General features: G+C 43.3%; 1 protein-coding gene across 1 annotated transcript in view; it reads left to right on the top strand.

Moving 5' to 3' along the window:
• The first annotated feature begins 404 nt into the window (after positions 1 to 404).
• aplp2 (amyloid beta (A4) precursor-like protein 2) overlaps positions 405 to 19,814 on the top strand; it is a 60,534-nt gene continuing 41,124 nt past the window's right edge. Inside the window, exon 1 of the mRNA XM_079675575.1 lies at positions 405 to 705. Coding sequence (XP_079531701.1) covers positions 634 to 705 — 72 coding nt within the window. The 5' untranslated portion in view covers positions 405 to 633. The remainder of the gene's footprint in view (positions 706 to 19,814) is intronic.

Below are 19,814 nucleotides of genomic sequence, written 5' to 3'. Positions count from 1 at the left end.
CAGTCCTTCTTTTGGGCATTGTGGTTCCAGCGCTGGCCGGCTCCATTGAGGTACAGCTTTCTGATAGTCTACAAGTAATTGGAACACACAATATATTGTGTGTTCCAATTACTTGTACAGACTATGCTGCACAATTTCTATGATATTCTATGTTATTTGATTTACTTGCACTATTATCTGTGTTATTGTGTTGCACTGTTGGAGGAGCCTGTGACCTAAGAATGTAATTGTCATAACTACACTCACTGTAGCTATATAGGCTATGACAATAAAAGCCTTGAATCTTGTGTCACTACGTCGGTCCTGCCGCCGGGGGGCGCGGTGGCTCTCTGCGGTGGATCCGGCGGAGGGAGGGGGCAACGGAGCAGCAGAGGGAGGGGGCATAGAGGCAGATCAGCGGCGCCACACTCTCAGCCCACAGTTCCAGAGGAGACCCAAATACTTCAGTCTGTCAGACAACGTTTCTGTCGAGCTCGGGTAACAAAACAAGCGGAGCAGGACCCGTCCCACTCTCCGGGACAGATTATCAGATTATTACTAGGACGCGTTCCCGCTCTATTCCCCGGGACGTCAGCTCACACTCCGCTCTCAGGATACAAGTTATTTACAGCAGCGAAGCGGAGATCCTGGAAGATGGGTCCAGTCCCCGCGATATCAGTCCTTCTTTTGGGCATTGTGGTTCCAGCGCTGGCCGGCTACATTGAGGTATGTACAGCTTTCTGATCCATTCTGCGCCAGGCTATCCTGACTCGGATCAAAACACCAATGTTGCATTCAAAAGCAAATCTCTTTGGCCTGGATTTATCCCCATGAGGCATACACTCTGTGGAAATAACAGTTTTATCTCGCTTGATGTTTCCCACACTAGAGTAAAATAATATTGTGGGATCAGATTGATTTCTGTTACTCATAAAATTATTTACATAATACTTTTACTGTATAGTTCAAAGGGTTCAAACGTGTTCCTTAAGGCTGGCATCATATCGGAGATGCAGTTAAATATTAATAGGCTTGCTTTCAGGTCATTCTTCAGCTCTGACTTGCAGTTTGTTGATGTGAGTGGAGCGGTCTGAAGAGCACGTAGGAAGAATTACAGCAGGGTTTGCTGCAGAGATCAAATGAAAGACAGCAGGCGCTTTGTCAGGCCTTTGGGGACACACAGGACTCCTGCACTGAATCATAACTGGAGCCTATACTTCCTGCTGTGTGTTACAGCGGGGTCCATCATGTGTGTGTATAATTTATTCTCAGAACAAGAAGGTGGAAATTCTTTATTTATGCATTTTCATACTCCAGTTTTTTTTTTATGTCAACAGGTTGGCCCCCCTGTGATGCAGGCAGACACATTTTTCATACTTAATTGTGATTTATTTGTAGTCCTTATTACAATTCGAACCATTTGTCAGATACACACTCCTTTCTAACCTGATGTCCTATTTCCCTGCTGGCTCACCAGTTATTGTCCTGGTGCCTGCAGTGTCAGACATGTGTGTCATCGGGTAACAATGCACCCATTTTCAGAGCAAACAAACCCCCCCCCACACCACTGCCACCCCCCAGAGAGTAAACACAAGTGTTCCTGCTCACAGCTGAAGCACCCATGACAAAACACTTTAACAAGACGTCTCCTCCTGCCACTGTTGTGCATAGTGCTTATCAGAGAATGTTTCTCCCTCTCCTGCATTTGCGACAAAAGCCTCGGCCATTTTGAGGCAGTATTGGCTGCCATTGTGTTGGGGGGGAAATAATGGTTATTATGTCCTCAACAAATCCATGCTGCAGCTGCAGAGTCTCTAACAAATGACCTGTCCCCTCTGCAGGGAGCCTCTGCTGCACAGATGTTCAGATCGACACTGGACAGACTCTCCTGAGATGATTGAATGATGAAATCAATGCTTTTTCCTGATCAGTCACCCAGATTAAATGGAGAAGTGTATGGTGGCTGCTGTCCGCCATGACTTCAGGGCGCATGCTGAGGATTCCTGTGGCTTTAGTCAATGGCTGACCTGCAGGACAGGGCTTTCTTTGTTTGATATGGCATTTTTATTTGCATAGAATATGGATATTCCCTTTTTCTTGCACCAGCCTCATTTGCCTCCAAATGAACGACAGGGAACTGAGGCCTAGATGCTCACGTTGAAAAGTAGAACCTTTAGCATATTTAAGGTAGAACACAAATATGAACACAACTGAGCTGGATCAAAGAAAAACAAATCCAAAGCAGACTTTCTTTTAGGTTACATCTAACATACGGACATCTTAGCACAACTTCACCTAAAATGACCATATCGATAACTCATCCTGTGTTATTTTAAATTATTGAACAAAACGTTGTTGTTCTTGAATGCCTGTTCTTGGACGATGAATCAAAAAAAGAAAAATAAAAGTCTTGTTGAAGTTGATTAAATTGGGGCCCATTTTAAAGGGCAAACAAAACATCAGTTTACATCTCTCAGACAGCACTTGTTGCCGTGTCATCCAAGTCTCATTTATCTAGTTGTATGCTCACTACTTCTCAAGGGCATGGATTTTCTCTCAAATCGTGCCATTTCAAACACACACTGCATGGACGAGCAGTGTGCCTTTGCCAGTGCTTGACTGTATGTAAAACTGTTTAAAACACTAAAGCTTTTGTGTCTTCAATTGACTCGATTGTGGTTGTTTCTTCACCATTAAAGCATGAGACATGTTCTTCACCAATTCAAGGTCACACAAAGCTGAGCAATTGAGACACAAATGGTCTTTGTGGGTGAAGTATTCCTTTTAACTTATTAAAGGGTTACACATTCACAAAGTGCTGCTTCATTCAAGCATCAAGTTAAACATCAACGTGTCATTCTCCCAACAAGACACCAATGCTGTGTTGTTTCTCTGTCCTGTGTAGTACTCATTTGTTTCTAACCATGTCACGACTGGACAGCCAGATACTGTTGTTGTCAGTGAAGCTGCTGGTGTGTGCGGACTGAGTTAGACATTTCTGTGCTGCCACGCAGACTGAACGCACTCCTCTGGACCTTGAGCTTGAATTTACGAGCCGGTGAGAGCTCCTGTGAGACGCTGGCTGGTGGTCAGGGATGGTTTATTCCCTCTCCTCCACCTCTCTCCTCTCATTGTTCCTCATCTCTTTGTGCACTGCGATTGTCGAGGTGTCATTGGACCAGAGCGGCCCTCTTGTTTCTCCTTTTTGCAAGCCTTCTGCGGCTACTTCAGCTGTGTAAACGCATGTATTTTGTCGGATACTTGTGAGATTTCCAGATAGTGAGCATTTGCTTCTTCAGCTGTGTTCCCCTGCATCTCATCTGAGCATCTCTGTATCATAGGCTTTATAGTATGCACTGGCTTCAAGAGGTTTTTGCCTTAGCTCACCACTACATTTCATATCCCTCCAAAGCAAATGTTTTATTTCAATGTCACTCACTTGAGGAACATCCATGGTGAGAAGCTGTGTTATTCAGAAATATGGCGCAGGGTAGAACCGCACAGCAGGTTTACCCGGGGAATTGCGTCATTCTGAGGCATTTGCTCATATGACTCCCACTGGATTAATGAAATACAGAATATCAGTTAATGCATTCAGTACATGTTATTCTCTGCTGATTTAAGCATAAGAGATTACCACAGTCCTGACCAAAACAGTATGAAAACGTCAAAGCATTACGAACACAACATCAGATATTTGTGCCTGTCATAACATCCCAAAACATTTTTGTGTCAAGTTATGTAAACACACTTCTAAATTCGAGATGGAGCTTGTATGGATCTGACTTTATGCTGGAGGACTGACTTTATAGGGTTTATAGGGACTTTATAGGGTCCATAAGCGATTCAAAGTTGCTCTTGAGAAATGGAAAAGCAGATCCAATCACCTGAAGTGCAGAAATCCTACTTGTGCACAGGGAGAAGGAGAACAAACCCACCCAATGTATTTTAGAGCCACTTATTGGTCTCTGGTTTCAGTCCTCTTGCAGCAGAGTGTTTCCTCTTATCATCTTAAGTCTGTGTTCGCGCTGTGCGTGCTTGAAGGCGAGCGTTGATATTAAAGTGAGCTGCTGTGTGCCTCCGTGTGTATTTGCTCTGGATATTGGCTGATAGTGAACAATTGCAAAATGAATTCCCAGAGGTGGCTGTGATTGTCGGGGCGGGTGCTATCTGGCTGTCCGTTGGCAAGGCTGAATGATTCCCTATGAGGGCCTTTTGTGTGGGCCTGAATAGCCGGGACAACCCAGGGCGTTGCTACAATACAGAGGTGATCAAGATACTGGGCAACGACAGACAGTTGGTGACTTTTCACGCCTGAAAAAACCCCCCAAAACAACAAGGAGAAACACTTGCGTTTGATAATGATCTCTCAATTCATTGTTGTGTGTGGCGGAGGTTTTTTCCACTCGCCTCTAGATGCACAGATAGCCTCTTTGACTTCCACGTTGTGCCGTGTCAATCAAGTTGAAGGCAGCAGCACGTGCCCCATCAGCTTAGAATCAGCGTCGCCCGCCCTTGAAATGGTAGATTAATGTCTAAAGTCGCGATTTCAATTGTTGGGACAGCCCCGTATCCCTGTGAATCCTCTTAGCGACAAGAAACACTGGGTGCTTATAGATCGGCGCAGGGAAAGGTAGGCCTACTAATCCCAGAGCCCTACCTTTTTCTCCGGCTGCTAATACACACACTTACACCCCCACTCTCTCAGTCAAACCTTCATTTCCAAGCCCTGCAGAAAGAAAATATCTTCAATAAAAAATATCAGTGGTGTTCGCTCAATATTGAAGTCTCTATGACTAACAGTATAGTGAAAAAATGACTCAACCGATAATTGTATTAGGTTAGTTGAAAGCAATAATATTACGTTTAAATAAGAAATATTATGTCCAACTTAGCATTATTGCTTTCAACTAACCTAATACAATTATGTGTCATCTGTTGATATAATACATTTAAAGTCAACGGTTCATTTTTTCCAGTGTAGGAAGGCTTTTCTGATTGCCTTCATTTCCTCAAAGACACCTTCCCACTACTGTGCCCTTCTTCCGTCTGTTTCTCCGCTTTCTTTTCAATGCCATGGCTGTTTCTTCCTTCCAAGCCCTTGCATGTCTCCTGGAGCGATTCCATCGACCGACACGCTCTCGGCTCATCCCTGGGATTTAAATAGAGAGGCCTCATCAAGCGGGCCTTGTTCTCACGATGCTAGGCTTTGTCTCCCAGGCTCTAATTATCGCACGTGAGCCAGAGTTGCCTACTTCTTTTTTGCAACTGGAAATCTTCGTGTGTCTGCCTATTCAATGTGTGTGTGTCTGAATCCTTGTGCAGCTAAGCTCATCACATATTTAGTCCGTCTTTTCTCGCTGAGAGATCCTAGGTGGCTGGGACTTGGAGTGAGTGGGTTCAAAACGACACACTCATGACTGCACAGCGCTAAAGTTGCACCAGGCCTCCCGCCATATGTAGGCCAATCTGCCCAGCCTTCACATTCTTCCCGTGTGTGCGCAGCCAATGTGAGCGCCACTACACCTGAGTCTGTGTTTTTTCGTTGAAAATAGCTCGGCTCAGCACGGCTGCATGAGAATTCCTTTTGTTGGTTTATATGCCACAGTGCCCAGGAATGCATAGCCCGAAGTGCAAACGGCTCGCTGTATTGTGCTGCTCCCTCCCTGTTATAGCGCGAAAGAGGGACTGTACACAAATTGTGTACAAAAACATCCCCTTTAATCCCTTTGAGAGGAGCCCTGGCATTTCAGACTTTATTTTTTAATGTGCTTTCTGTTTGAGAATGAGAAGACAGTCAACATAGGTGGGTTAAACCCTGTCACCCCCCCCTCCCCCTTCTCAGTGTGCGTGTGTGCGTCCCTGTGGCTCAGTGAGTCACTCTTGCTGCTTGGGCTTTTCTTCCCATGAATAAAATATCTGCTGTGCTATCTGAGTTATACTGCACTTGCACCTCTGTTTAAGTCTCTTCCTCAGTCCCTGTCGCTCCATATGGACCGTCTACTGTCCCCCCCTTTTCTTATTCAGGTGTGTAGCTCTCCCTTTTGTTAGATCAGTGAGTCACACGCAGGCTCCGGCGCAGCTTGTGCACTGATTTGTTTGCGTTTCTTTCCCTTGCACAAAGTCAAAGAGAATGGAGGACGGCAGCTACAAAATCAAAGTCCGTTTAACTGAGAGCCAGGCATTGTTTCCTGCACCAGAAAATCTAAGAGCATAAATTACTCAATGGCTGTTTCTACTCGTGTTTGAACCCATCTTCCACTGGATTTATCTGTCTTGTCGTACAAGAGCATTCGAATCAGACCCAGTTTCACAATCTTCACTTATAATTGATATATTTTGTTCGTAGCGCTTTGTTGAATTATTTGTCCCTTTGCTGTGTGAGAGCTGGATGAGTCTGAGTGTCTCTGTGCTGATTTTTTTTTATAGAATGCACGCTGGAAGGACTTTCTTTGTTGGTGTCATGGCGTCATGCTAAGGGTGCTCTGGGGCGTGATTGAGGACTGTCAGAGCCACCGTTACTGTTTTTGTGGTGTTTTGAGAGCAGTTAGAAGTCCTTCTCGTTACTTATCTGCATGCACATGTATAATCAAAGCTTGCCATAGTTTTATAGCTAAGGAGAATGGGGAAAGGAGGCGGTGCTGGCAGGCTGTCTGACTGTTATGGTGCTCTGTTTTGCTGAGCAACGCTGCACAAATACGCCTCACCCTGCCAGGGAAAACAAAGCATGCCTCCTCCCTTTCTTACCGAGCTTCCTTCTTACCCCTGCTCTGTTTACCCCCCTGCTTGTAGTGGAAATGGTATCATCCAGACCTGAACCAAGAGAAGCTTGAAGTCCATCCTGTTTCTTTCCCCCCCCTAAAGTGGATCCTTTCCCCCTCAAGAGAGTAGGGGGAAATGAAAATGTCATAGCAGTAAGAGATAGAAGCAGCGCAGTGTAACTATATACCCCCAGCGAGAGGCCTGTGCTGCTGCCGCTGGTACTCAAGCATTGTTAGCAGCCTGTCTGATACAGCATTTTCTCAAGGAGAAGGTAGCCAAGGACAAACAGCAGCTCTGTAGTGGGTCCACTTGGGACACAGACAGATCAAGGAGGGGACTTCACCTTCGATGGAGGGAGACGCTAGCGTTTCACCTTGAACGTCTGAGGAAAAAATAGATTTTCCTTTGAGTCTACCCCCTACTCATCTTTAAGCTCTTGCCTCCATGCACTGTAATTAATTCAATGAGAGGTGTTGATGCATGATGAAGAGCCTTCAGATCCCTCAGAAGCAATAACAGGAAGGAGGCTTGTGCATTGTATACTTTAAGGAGAAGGCAAAAATGTAAATGAGAGTGAGAGCCCGGCTGGAATTCATCGGACATCATTTCCTCGGTCTAAAATAGAATGCCCCCGATGACTGAGTGGGTGAAATGTAGCTTGGATGCTAGCAGGAAACCCTGGGAAATAAAGGACGCTCATAGATACAAACAGACTGTGACACACACTGTATCATTTCACATAAGCATATGCAGCAACTCCCTATGCTGCCTCAGTCTGCATTTCCCTTGCATCAACTGTACATACTGTACGTCTTCAGGAATGCAGTTTTAATATGCAGAAACCTCGCAAGAGTCAAAAGAGTAGAACAGACAGTTTTCATTTCAACATCGATTAAGTTATTGCTGTATCATGTTTTTAATGGGGCTCTTTTATACTTTTATTGGTTTTCCCTTTCCTGTAGTGTGTTTATATAGGATTGTATGTAAATGGTCTGCAAAGGCTAAAATTGGAATCCTTTGTTTTCATCAGTAACATAGTGACATGTAACACTCTCACTTCTATTGGCTAGCGCTCCAACACATTGTACGTGATAGGTTAAGGGGCGGGACATCTTTAAGTGGTTGACCAATCACAACAGAGCGTTCCAGCTAACCAATCAGAGCAGCCTGGGCTCCGGTTTCAGACAGAGCGATCGGAGCATCCCTATTAAGAAGCTGTAGCCGGCTAATATTTGGCTTTTATTGCTTGATAAATAACTCAAAATGACCAGCTATTGTCTGTTGATTGACTAATCTTTCAAATAAATACTATCTGCACTGTAATGTTTCCCACGCATATCACATTGAGTGTGTATTTGTGTGCTCTGTACGCTCAAGGGACTGTAATGGCAACATATTTAGCATTCTGCACCAGACCTCCCTTCACCCAGATCAGGCAATGGCTGAGCTATGACCCTGATATTAGTGTCCTTATCTTTTTTCTTTTTTAAAATTATTTCTGAAACTAATGACCAGTAGAGGTTTTCATTATGTATCCCGAGAATGTATCATAAGCCACTAGCACTGTAACATCCGTTGGAACAGAATCCTAGAGCAACAACTGTTGTGCACCAAACCTTGAAAGCGCTGTCAGATCGGGAGCTGAAGGACTACCCATGTCATTTGACTTCATGTGCGAATTCCTTCTTACAGCCATTTCCATTTAATATTATAGAAGCACTTTTTTCAACAAAGCCGCAGCTCAGGAATGCTGCAGCTGTGCACCTCCATAAGCCATTATGATCTGAGATAAAAAGCAATCAAGCACTCGGGAGGATTCCATTAGTTTGATGAGATATGAATATCGCTCCGAGCGCACATCTGAAATAGTCTGCTGTTTTCAGACAAACCCATTAAAAGTCATTTGATCTTCTGCGGCTAATTATAGATCCTTCTTAGCAGCGAGCCGCCTTCACCGGACTCCACCCCCTACCGTTCCCCACCTACCCTCTAACCGCTCCCTTCAGTGTTCATCACATCCCGTCCTTATGTTTCAGGAACCTATTTAGCTCCACTGCGCTATTATTGAAGCACGGAAGCTGACAGGCGGCCCAGTCATGCGAGGGCGCGGGGATTTGTCTGCCTGTCGACGTGCTGGTTTGGATTTGGGATCTAGAAGGAAGCAGCAGCGGGGTCCGACTTGTGCTGCACACTTTAGGGAAAGACACAGGAGGTGGGGGAGCAAGGTCAATCGATTGACAAAAAGGGGTTGTAGCAGTGAGGCTCAGAGGTGGATCCTCCTGCTGTGAAGTCTGTGTCTTCTCTCCATAGAGACATGACTGATTAGCTGTCGGCCTCAGCATGTCTCACTAGAGTTATACTCCTCACTAGTCTGATGAAAACCCTCTGCCCTCCCCCAGAAGAGAAGCAAAGGGAGGGAAGAGCCAGGATTAATGACAGATAAGCATATCTACATTACATCCATCATCTTCCCCTGGTAAAGATGGCCTCCCTTGCATCGCCGCGAGCCTCGTAGGCTAATGCAGACACGTGGGCTGCGTCTCTGCTCCACTGCTCGGTGTCAGCAGGGGGGAGGAAGGAGCAGGGAGCTCTGCAATCAGAGCGCAGATTCATTTAAAATCAACTTGGGTGGTCACAGGAGAGTGGCACCGCACGCAGTCAAACTCAGCTGCCCTCCATAACTTACTTCCAAGTGGTAATCAGTGTCAGGTTGAGGGGAAATTGTAATTCAACCTTGTACGAGGGTGATGAAAAGTGATTTTTTTTTGTTAACATCATCTCGATAGGGCATGTGAATTGGAAAATGTGAATGATAAAAGCAATTTCACTGGCTTGACAAAAAGATTCAGATTTGAAAAATTGTCAGGGTTTGAAATTGGGGAAATCGGCCTACTGTACATGATGTGTTTTTGCCTGACAACTAGAATGGCACCCAAAAACAGAAGACTTCAGGTCAATGCGGCACTCACCTGCATTTTGGTGTTCCCATTCTCTGGGTTGGGTGGTTTTTCTCCGGGCTTTGGTTTGTTCTTGAGCTTTAATTAGTTATCATGAAATCACAAGGACACTACAAAGAAGCCATATTGTTTTTTTATTGCTCATAATATTCAACACTTAGCTGTTGCAAAACTACCTAGTCGAAAACTATTTGTTTCAGATTATTTAGCAACACTGAATGCTTCACATGCAAATCCAGCTATCCTAACAAAACCAATAGGTATATCCTGGTTATTTCCCAAAATTGCATGTAAATCGGGGCCAGTCATTTATCCATAATCATGCTGTCAGAATTGAAAATATGATCTCCTTGAAGAAGGAAATTACCCAAATTGTCAATTAATATATTGTCCATAAATCTTTGGACTAATGGTGCATCATTACTCTCAGATATGTCCGAGTATAATGTGGCTGCTTGACTTTGTTGCTGTGGTTTGGTAGTATCGAGTCCAAAGATGTTCAAATGAGTTCCGGCATCAAAGTCAACCCCCTGGTATCGTATCATCGATAGTAGGGTCAACAACTTCGTCCTCTCTTTCAGCGAGTACATCTGTCACCTACTATCATTTCATGTTGGCAGATCATGGAAACATTGCTTGTCCTTGATCCCCTCCTCTGTCCTGCAGTTCTCTGGCTGCTCTCCTGCTCTAGCGTGCCCTCGCCACAACTCATGGCTGCCTTGTAGCGACTGCATGTGATATTTTCTACAGTGTCCTTGAAACAGCTTTCCCCCGCCTGCTCTCAATGTCAGCTCCTACTGAACAGCATATCCCCCCACAGTCCCTCCAATTTCGACACAGTGTGCTTCCTCTCCTCTTCTCATGCAGCTGACTCTACTGCAGCACACACTTTAGGACCAAATGTCTATATTATGTCTTCGTTTGTTCACTGGAACACTCTGTCCTTGTGATTCCCTCACCTCTGTCTCCTATCACTCCACTATCTCTCTATTTACACCTCTCACCTCTCTCCCTCCTCGCTTGCCTAATTTCCCTTTTGCTTGCTCAACAATTACGTGCTTATTAAGTGTGGGGATGAGAGAGACGTCAGTAACAGGGCTGGGGGCCTCGCCGAGGTTCCCTGTTACTATTGTCCCTTTTATTGACAAGTCTGCCAGCCCGCCTGGTCCTGAGGAGCGGCGGCGTGGTGCTGCATGCTGATGAGAGTCATACAGCAGGAAAATGAAGGAGAGGGAGTGGCGGGAGGAAGGAAGGATGCGGCAATGTGTTTTCACTCAACTTGGCGGGTACCAGTGGTGTAGAGTAACTAAGTAGATTTACTCAAGTTCTGGACTTAAGTACAATTTTGAGGTACTTGTGCTTTATTCAAGTATTTTAATGGTGCTACTTTGTACTTCTACTCCACTACAAGTCATGGGTAAATCGTTTACTTTTACTCCACTAAATGTAATAATTGAATTAGTTACTTTGCAGATTTCAATTAAACATTGATAACCTTACAGTATACAAAGTGATTCAAATTAGCTTCACCTTGACCTGCTTTAATGCCGACATATTTATAATCAGAACATATGATATATATTATTTTGAAACGGGCCAACGAGTACTTTTACTTTAGGTACTTTAAGTAGATTTTGATGCAAATGCTTTTCTACTTTTAACTTGAGTAACATTTTGAATACAGGACTTTTACTTGTGACAGAATATTCCTTCATTCTAGTACCTTTTACTTAAGTAAAATATTTGAGTACTTTTCCCACTTCTGGCGGGTATGAGAAAGAGAGAAGTGAGCCCAGGTCATTCCTTCCAAATCCCCTCTCGTCAGCGCGAGAGATTAGGCGTCTGTGCTCTCCGGCCGACCAGAGACAGGCACACTCCGGTCTCTAATCCTCCTCTTTTAGACTGCTGAGAGTGCAGTACAAAGTGGGGGGAAGAGTCGGCGTCCACATAAAGCGCCCCGCAGAAAACACAGGCCCATAGTTCAAAACAAACTGAGCCCCGGCTAACCATCGCCTAAGCCCTTAAATCTCCTGTGTAGCCAACGACAGAGCCGAGCCTACCGCCACATTTTTCCCGCCCAGCTATCGCTTCCCAACAGACGCTCTCTCCGTCACATCACCTGAAATCCCCCACAGGAAGCCAGCACTGTGTCAGAAACACCCCTGCAACCCTCATTAGCTTCTCTGCTGTAGTAAAGCTAGGCAACAACAGCGATACACACACACACACACACACACACACACACACACACACACACACACACACACACACACACACACACACACACACACACACACACACACACACCAATAAAGCCTATCCCTGTCGTCCCGGCTATAGACCTCCCACCCAGTGCAAAGAGTCTTTTAATAAATGGGACAGGCAATGGCCAATTTAATCATGCTAATGTATATGTTACAGTGGGCGGCCTATCGGATATCTGATCTCCATATCCGCTCGCTGGAAGCAGAAGCTGCAGGAGGAAGAATGGGAAAAGGGGGGGAAAGGAAGTGATGAAGTGAAAACTAGATGATTTAGTCTTGTGATCCAGGTAATGAAGACAGCAGCTCTGATTCCAAGCAAAGAGAGACAAAGGAAACAGGGGAGATCATTAGGCAAAGCGAGTGTTTTGCCTAATGATCCGAGTCATAAATGGGGAAATGTCAATTTGATGCTAAATGCATTGTTTGCACTTAGTGGCAAGGCTAGTTGTTCTAGCTATTTTAGTCATACACATCTGGCACAGTGATGAATGTAATCCGCTCTAGGCCACGTGGACGGTAAGCCCGGATAGAGAGGGCTGAGGGGGTCGCCTGCTCACATGGCTCCATACAGACGGAGAGTACAGAGAGGTAGAGATAGCACGAGGAGATGGGAGCACAAAGAGTTTACCAGAATGCTCAAAGAAAATCAAGATGAAAGGAGGGATATGGAGGGGTTGCGCATGCAGAGAGCTTTTAGTGGGCAGACGGGAACAATGTGTGATTGTACTGACAGCAGCCTGAGGAAGATGCAGGCATGGTCAAACATATTGTAAGCACACCTATGCTGCTGCAAGACAGATCTCCTAAAAATGGACCTCAATCATCACAGTCCTCGGGTCATTAACGCGAAATGAAAAGCAATTATCTTCTTCCTGCAAGATATAGTTCTGTACACTCCGGGGCTTTATTTTTGCAAACTTGCACCTGCGTAGCTTAGCAACTAAACAACAAGCTCTGGGTAAAACCCTCTGTGTAATTATCTCTTTATCGCAGCAGCTCAGAGTTATCACTTATTTCTCCGTTGACTGACTTTAATGCCTAACCTTCTTTGCAAACACACCTCAAGTTTTTACCTTCTCTCGTCTTTATTGTATTTCCATATCATTTGATATTGGCTCAAATTCAATAACCCCTTTTTAATAAACCACAGTAGCTATTAACAATTTATAGAGCCTTACGCTTTCTTTCTTTCTCTTTTAAAAGCTGTTGTGACATCTCATCGCTCACGCCAACAAGAAGGAGAAGCAGATCATCATCATGATAAATCATTTTAAGGTAGTTCAGCGATAGATTAAGGAGTTCTATTGAGTTTTATTGGGTTAAAGTCATAATCACCTGCCCTGCCTCTACACTCAATCCCATATTCTAGTTTTTTATATGTTGTCGTTTGCCATCAGGATTGAACAATGATTGGACTAACAAGGAAGCTGAAGTCAAGCCTTTGCCATCACTTGACATGGCTCTTCCCAAATGATACTGTGTATACTGGAAGTAGTGCACTCCGATCATACTCAAAACAAACATGTTCCCTTGCCGCTTCCTCGTCTTCATCCCCTCTCCTCTTCCTCCTGCTACTCAGCTAGCTATATCCAACTCTGTATCTACTGCATCCAACCAAATCCAATGTTATGATGGCTGTGTATGACCCCTTAAGGCTGTGGTTGATAGGGCTGTAGAGATAGACTCGGAGGAGTAATATTCCACGGAGATGGGGGAAATCTGTATCGAGAGGGGCCTTAGGGGAAATGGCTCTGCTTTCCTCTCTTCAACCACCTGTCTGTTAAATACAAAAGTAATGACACACAGGAGTAAGAGTGCATCCTGATGTCTTCCGCCAGTACACAAGCAGTCTGAACAGCACCTGTCTTTCAGAGGTGCCGGAGATAGCAGCTGAGACGGAGACCACACAGTATTGACAACATGGATGTGAGGATATGTGTCAGAGGGCAACAGTGTGTGATGTGAGGGAGGGGGAAGGATTAGCATGAGGAAAGTGAGGACCTTTGCCCTGCGATGACAAAGCAGAGAGTGGCTTAGCTATCTGTGCAGCTGATGTTGTTTTTTTCCCATGCCCTTTTGGTCATATGGACTACATTATATTTATGTAAGATGCACTTTGCATGGGTTCTTTTGTTTGTCTGTAAAAACACTGCAGGACAGCCTCACTTCCACTTCCAAGGAACATAGCGATTCTCTAAGAAGTCTCCACTAATGCTTTCTTTAATAACCCAACTGTGTATTTGCAGTGGAAGCAAAACAATCAAATCAGGAACCCTGAAGTCATTTTCTTTATTTATGTCAGAGCTGAGTGACCAAGGACACTCTGCTGGTGTGTGGCTTGTAAACAAACGTGCACTTTTCTCAATCAACCACTAAGCTCCGTTAGCTCTTTCTCAGAGGCTCCTCTTCACTGCCTGTGTTTCTCAACAAATGCAATGATTGTGTCCAAAGGTGGGTAACAGGTGGGGGCTGCTGTTGCTCCGGCAACAAAGAAATAGTCAAATTCTTGAAGGACTGCAAGGTGACATCATTTGGGAAGGATCTACGGTGGCCAAATACATGCAGCGAAAATTCCTTGCTTCTTAATTTGACTGTTTACTCTAAAAGTTACAATAAATGTTTCTAAAGTAGTATCAACAAACCTTCAACTCAATGACCTTGGTCTTAAATTGGATCGTATTTCATGTCAAGGATCCCTGAAGCAACACACTCCCACCAATAAACCCCCCTGCTTTGTTTACCAGGCTGTTTTAGGTGTAAACGCCTCCTAAACGTTATCACTGGCAGGTGAAAACAAGTGGTTGTAACAGTGGGACATAACCCCCATATCAGCACTTTGATGGGTGCAAAACATGCGTTCCACTTTTTAATTAGTAGGAGTTCATGTCATAATATTACTGGTTTGACCTGGCTTTGTACTATCCATGATATGACCCACAGTGTTAACCCACTGTAACATAATAACGTTTCCTATCAGAATCCCTTTTCTTTGAATCTCTCATTTGACACTGAAAATAAGAAATTGCCACACGAGCAGGTTATTAACTTTTTTTTTTATAAGTCTCTGACAGAATTTCCAATTATGAAAATGGAGTATATTACCTTTAGATCTATTATGCCTTAAATCCCGTCTGAGCTCTCATTTTCAAAACCTTTTCAGATGAAATATGGTTTTAATTAGGATCATACCACTTAAAAAAGTAGCATTATCCTCATGGTTTCGGGGTTTTTATTTCTAGCTCTGAACAAGCTCTACTGGCAAGGGCAGGCCTAGAAGACAAGACCCCACCGGCCCCCCAACTGGAGCTCAAAAATAGCCCGGACACACCTTCTCTCCGGGGGAAAGGCAGTTAGCCAGTTGCTCTAATTAACACTATTCACTTAGCCTAATATTTCCACAGGATTTTAGTTGACACTCAAGCTACTTGTATAAAATGAACAATTACGAGATTTCAACTTTACAGGTAGCCGACAGCAAGGAGTGCTAGTTATAATACAGTGCTTGTTAAAAAGAAGGGAAGAAAATAAACTGAGCAAAGGAAACATGTTGTTTTTGTGACAGCATTTAATAGCAGGGAGAAAAAAATAGGGAGAGAGGATACGATTGAGCAGTGTGAGGGGGACGAGGTTCTTTTTGAAGATATGAATTTGCAAGCTTTGCTGCAAATGTGGAGTGACTGTGAAGGTCCACAAGACCCCTGCTGCTTGATGGTGCTACACTCTCTGTAAGCTTTTTGTAAATTGTATTCAAAGTAAACACATTTGAATCAGGACAGCTAGTTGCTAGATGCAAGATAACTGACAAAGTAGAATTGAGCTCTTGTGCCCATTGCAGCTCTTAGTCTTTTTATAGGGATACATATATTTGTATACCCTCGTATCTCACCTTTAAACTAGAATTGTAACAATACGATGTTAACAATATGATGATGTGGGTTGTGAAGATGATATATTGTGTTCTCTGTAACCTCAAAAAGAAGGCTGCATTTATTTTGATTGTAAACATTTACTGCAGAAGTGGTTTTTTAGTTAGTTGCTTCAGGCCAAGATTCAGAATACATTTTTATATTCAAGGTTAATAATGTAACATAATAGGGTGGCTAAGGATATTGGGTATTTTGAATCTAGGTCAGACATTTGATCTCTTAATCAGGACATTTTCATTCTGCATGTTATTCTTATCTTTATGAACATTTTGATATAGTTTAGGATATATTCCTTTTCAAGCAAGATCCTTATTGTGAAAGGTGAACCCTTTTTTTTTTAAATATAGTTTAACTTTGGAAGATATATTGTGAGTTCATGAAACCCTAGCCTTACATTAGACCCAATACTTCCCACAATCCTTCACCTCCTAATCAGTGAGGTGACCCAGACTCAGGCCGTTCCACCTGGGATTCACTAACCTGCCTTAACACATCCCAAAAACCACTGGTGCGTTCCATTTTTCCGTGATCATAATTCCTCTCAGAAGTCAAGCTGTGACTTACTGTCTTGTAAACATTTTAAAAGAAAGAAGCGACAGTTGGTGCAGTGTCTGCTCGTCATGGGGAGCAACATTGCTGAACACACTGATGCTCACTGCCATGGCGATGGCTTTTCAACGGGTGTTTTTTTATGATCCGGAGGGGATTGAGCACAGACATAGCTTTGTGTACTGTATGTCTACTATGTGTGTGTGTGAGCGGACATATGTGAAGTCCTATGGCGCTGAGGGTCACTTTGGTGTTTGCACACAAGGGCAGTGTGTTGCCGGACGCACCACACAGGCCGGAGCTGTTATATTGAGTGATGTTTTCTCACTGTCACACACACAGTCTCATATGCCAGTCTCTCACAACTCTGGCCTCATTCCCCTGTTCTCCATTATTTTTTCTCTCTCTTTCTTGAATTGCCTCTCCTTCCTGTCTTCCCACTCTGTCGCTGTGAGCTTCTTATTATCTGTCTTTCTTCTCCCTCCTCCCCCTCGCTCTTCCCTGCTCCACTTCTTCAATCTGTTTATCTCTCATGCCCTTGCGTTTTCCCCTCTTCTATCCGTTTCCCCACTGCCTCAGTGTTCCTCTTTGTGAATAGCTGGGATGCTTTTGTAGAAGGTTTCCATAGTGACGGGCCATTTGAAGAAGTTGTCATTCATGTCTGCTCACTGTAAGCTAGCGAGAGGCCACGTTATCTCCCCCTGGCACACAGCTCGACCTACGCCACTCAATCCCCGCAACTTGTTACCCTGCGACCAGCGAGCTGCTGCGCGTCTTTTAGCTGGAGCTTAATTACGAACACGTCTCGCTTTCGTTCAACTGCCTTCGCTGAGCAGGGCGACGTCTGGGCCACACTCAGTGAGAATAAGATGCATTTTATATTTGTTTGCCCATGGAACTTTAAGTGAGGTTTGTTTCAAGGTGAAACATTTAGAATATTAACACTATTAAATAATTAACGCTACAACAGGACGCAATTTGACTTTGCACAACCCTCCATTTTAATTTACTGATTACAGGACTTTTAAGCTACTTTTCTTAATACTAACAACCTCCTTTGAGAGTGTATATTTATTGGAACGTTTTTTTAAATTCACAATTTTAATCAAATTTGAGTATTTTTTATAATTTGTTTGTATAAAGAAGTCCTATTGTGCTTTTTGGGGTTGTCCCTTTTCTGTTGTGTGATGTATAGTTTTGTGAATGTAAATGGACTCCTTTGTTTACTTCCGTAACCTAGTGACATCATTACGTAACACTCGTGCTTCTATTGACTAGCTTTGCAACACATTGTACGTGATAGGCTAAGGGGCCAACTCTGCCAGCTAACCATTCAGAGCTGTCGGAGCTCTGGTTTCCCTGTAATTTAGCAAAGTAGGGCACCTTTAACATTGGAGTTGTAACCTCAATATGATCTCTTATTCTTATCTCTTATGAGAATAATAATACTATTAATTTTTATTGCGGTAGTTGTGTTTGTTATAATACTGACAACATCACCAGTGGCACTTTAAATGTATTTGGTCCTTTTTAGTTTAACAATGGAGGCCTACCCATGCATACATCAATATCTGGTCAAATAAATGTACACTTAAGAGCAGTACAGTTCAAATCAAACAATACCAAACTCAGAATGATGTATTGGGAATGGCACAGGCTAATGTAAACACAAGCTACTGATATCAGTTGTCAAACAAGTAGAAATGTCTTGAGTTTCCCTCAGATCTTTCATCACTTTGAAGTACTCAGGCTTGATCAACTCCTATCCTCTTTTTAATTTGTGTGCCTTGAGACATAAAAGGAGAATATAGGACACGGCGGCGTCAATGGTCTAGCCAGTGTTTCGCACTTTGGAACAGCTCCACACAGTCTCATTAACAAAGGCATGTTCAATCAAGCACAGGTTGAGCGGAAAGGATTACAAATAGGCTTACAGTCTGAACCGGGCTGGTACTGGCGTGTCATGGCCGTGCCATTGTCGACGAGGTGGGCGTTGGGTGTGTGGCTACTGTGTTTTTCTGCTCCCCTGTGACAGTTCGGGGCAGGATGAACAGCAAACTTTCCTCTCCCGTTCGGTCACGTCTTGCTATGAATGATGGGAGGTTAATGAGTCAGGCAGAGGTGGCCGCTACAGAAGAGAAACATCATGTTCGGCTTTCTGTGGAGCATCTTCCTGTCACATCAAACTATAGCCAATACACAACCTTACAATTACAATGGTTTATTTGAATACGTCAAGCAGTGGTGGAGAGCAACTAAGTACATTTACTCAAGTACAATTAGGGCTGCTCCATTATGGCAAAAATCATGATCACGATTATTTTGGTCAATAATTGATATCACGATTATTAAATACGATTATTCATTGAAAACATACATTTATTGAACTTTAAAACCAATATTAATTTGAACTCTATCTGTTGATTACCCTGAACGTATAATTCAACTGAAAAACCAATACAAAAATAAATTAAATAAATGATACATTTAAATAAATAATATCAAAATAATAAATACCAATAAACAAGATCAACAAATATTTTGGAGCGCACTTCCACAAGCTACTAAACATATATAAATATGATAAATAAATTAGATCAACAGATATGTTGCAGTGCACTGTCACAACCTAGCAAAGCAAAATAATCGTTTTTTTCGATTATGTTGTTTTCGTAATTGTGGCAGGCCAAAATCGTAATTGCGATTAAAATACGATTAATTGCACAGCCCTAAGTACAATACTAAATTACTATTCCAACATTTACTTTACTTGAGTATTTTCATTTTATCATACTTTATACTTCCACCCCACCACCTTTTTGGAAGCAGTACTGCACTACCAAAATACATAAATAAAACAAAGTATTTTAATATTAACACATTTTGGCTTCCATTGACTAAAACATTAAAATACTGTGATATGTATTTGTAGGTGATAATATAATACTATACAAAGAATATAATTTTGTGAAAGTGCGCCATTATGAGTACTTTTCCCCGTACTTTTCCCTGTACTTTTCCCGTTTAGTTCCGTTAGTACCCCTTATGTCGCGTTCACACCAAAAAGAGTACATAGTGCCGGGAACTTTTACCCCCATTTTTAGTGCCTGCTGAGAGGTGGTACTCTCCTGGGGGGAAAAAAGTGCCCCAGTTCTGATTGGCTGGGCGAATTGCAAACCACGCCCCGTAAAACTCTGAAATGTTTTGTAGAGCCACCATTTTATTATCCTCGCATTAGCATTATTAGAATTAGCATTCGCCCTGCACAAAAACGCAAAGAGACTAACTTATGGCAACACAAAAGAAAACATGGGAGCGGTGGAGTGATGAGGAGGTATCGGCATTCTGGGGATTTACTTGGAAAGCTTCAGTAGAAG

The sequence above is a fragment of the Notothenia rossii genome (assembly GCF_949606895.1).
Source record: "Notothenia rossii genome assembly, chromosome: 4".
Taxonomy (NCBI): domain Eukaryota; kingdom Metazoa; phylum Chordata; class Actinopteri; order Perciformes; family Nototheniidae; genus Notothenia; species Notothenia rossii.
The sequence above is the reverse complement of the archived record's forward strand: the minus strand, read 5'-3'. Positions and strand labels throughout refer to the sequence as shown.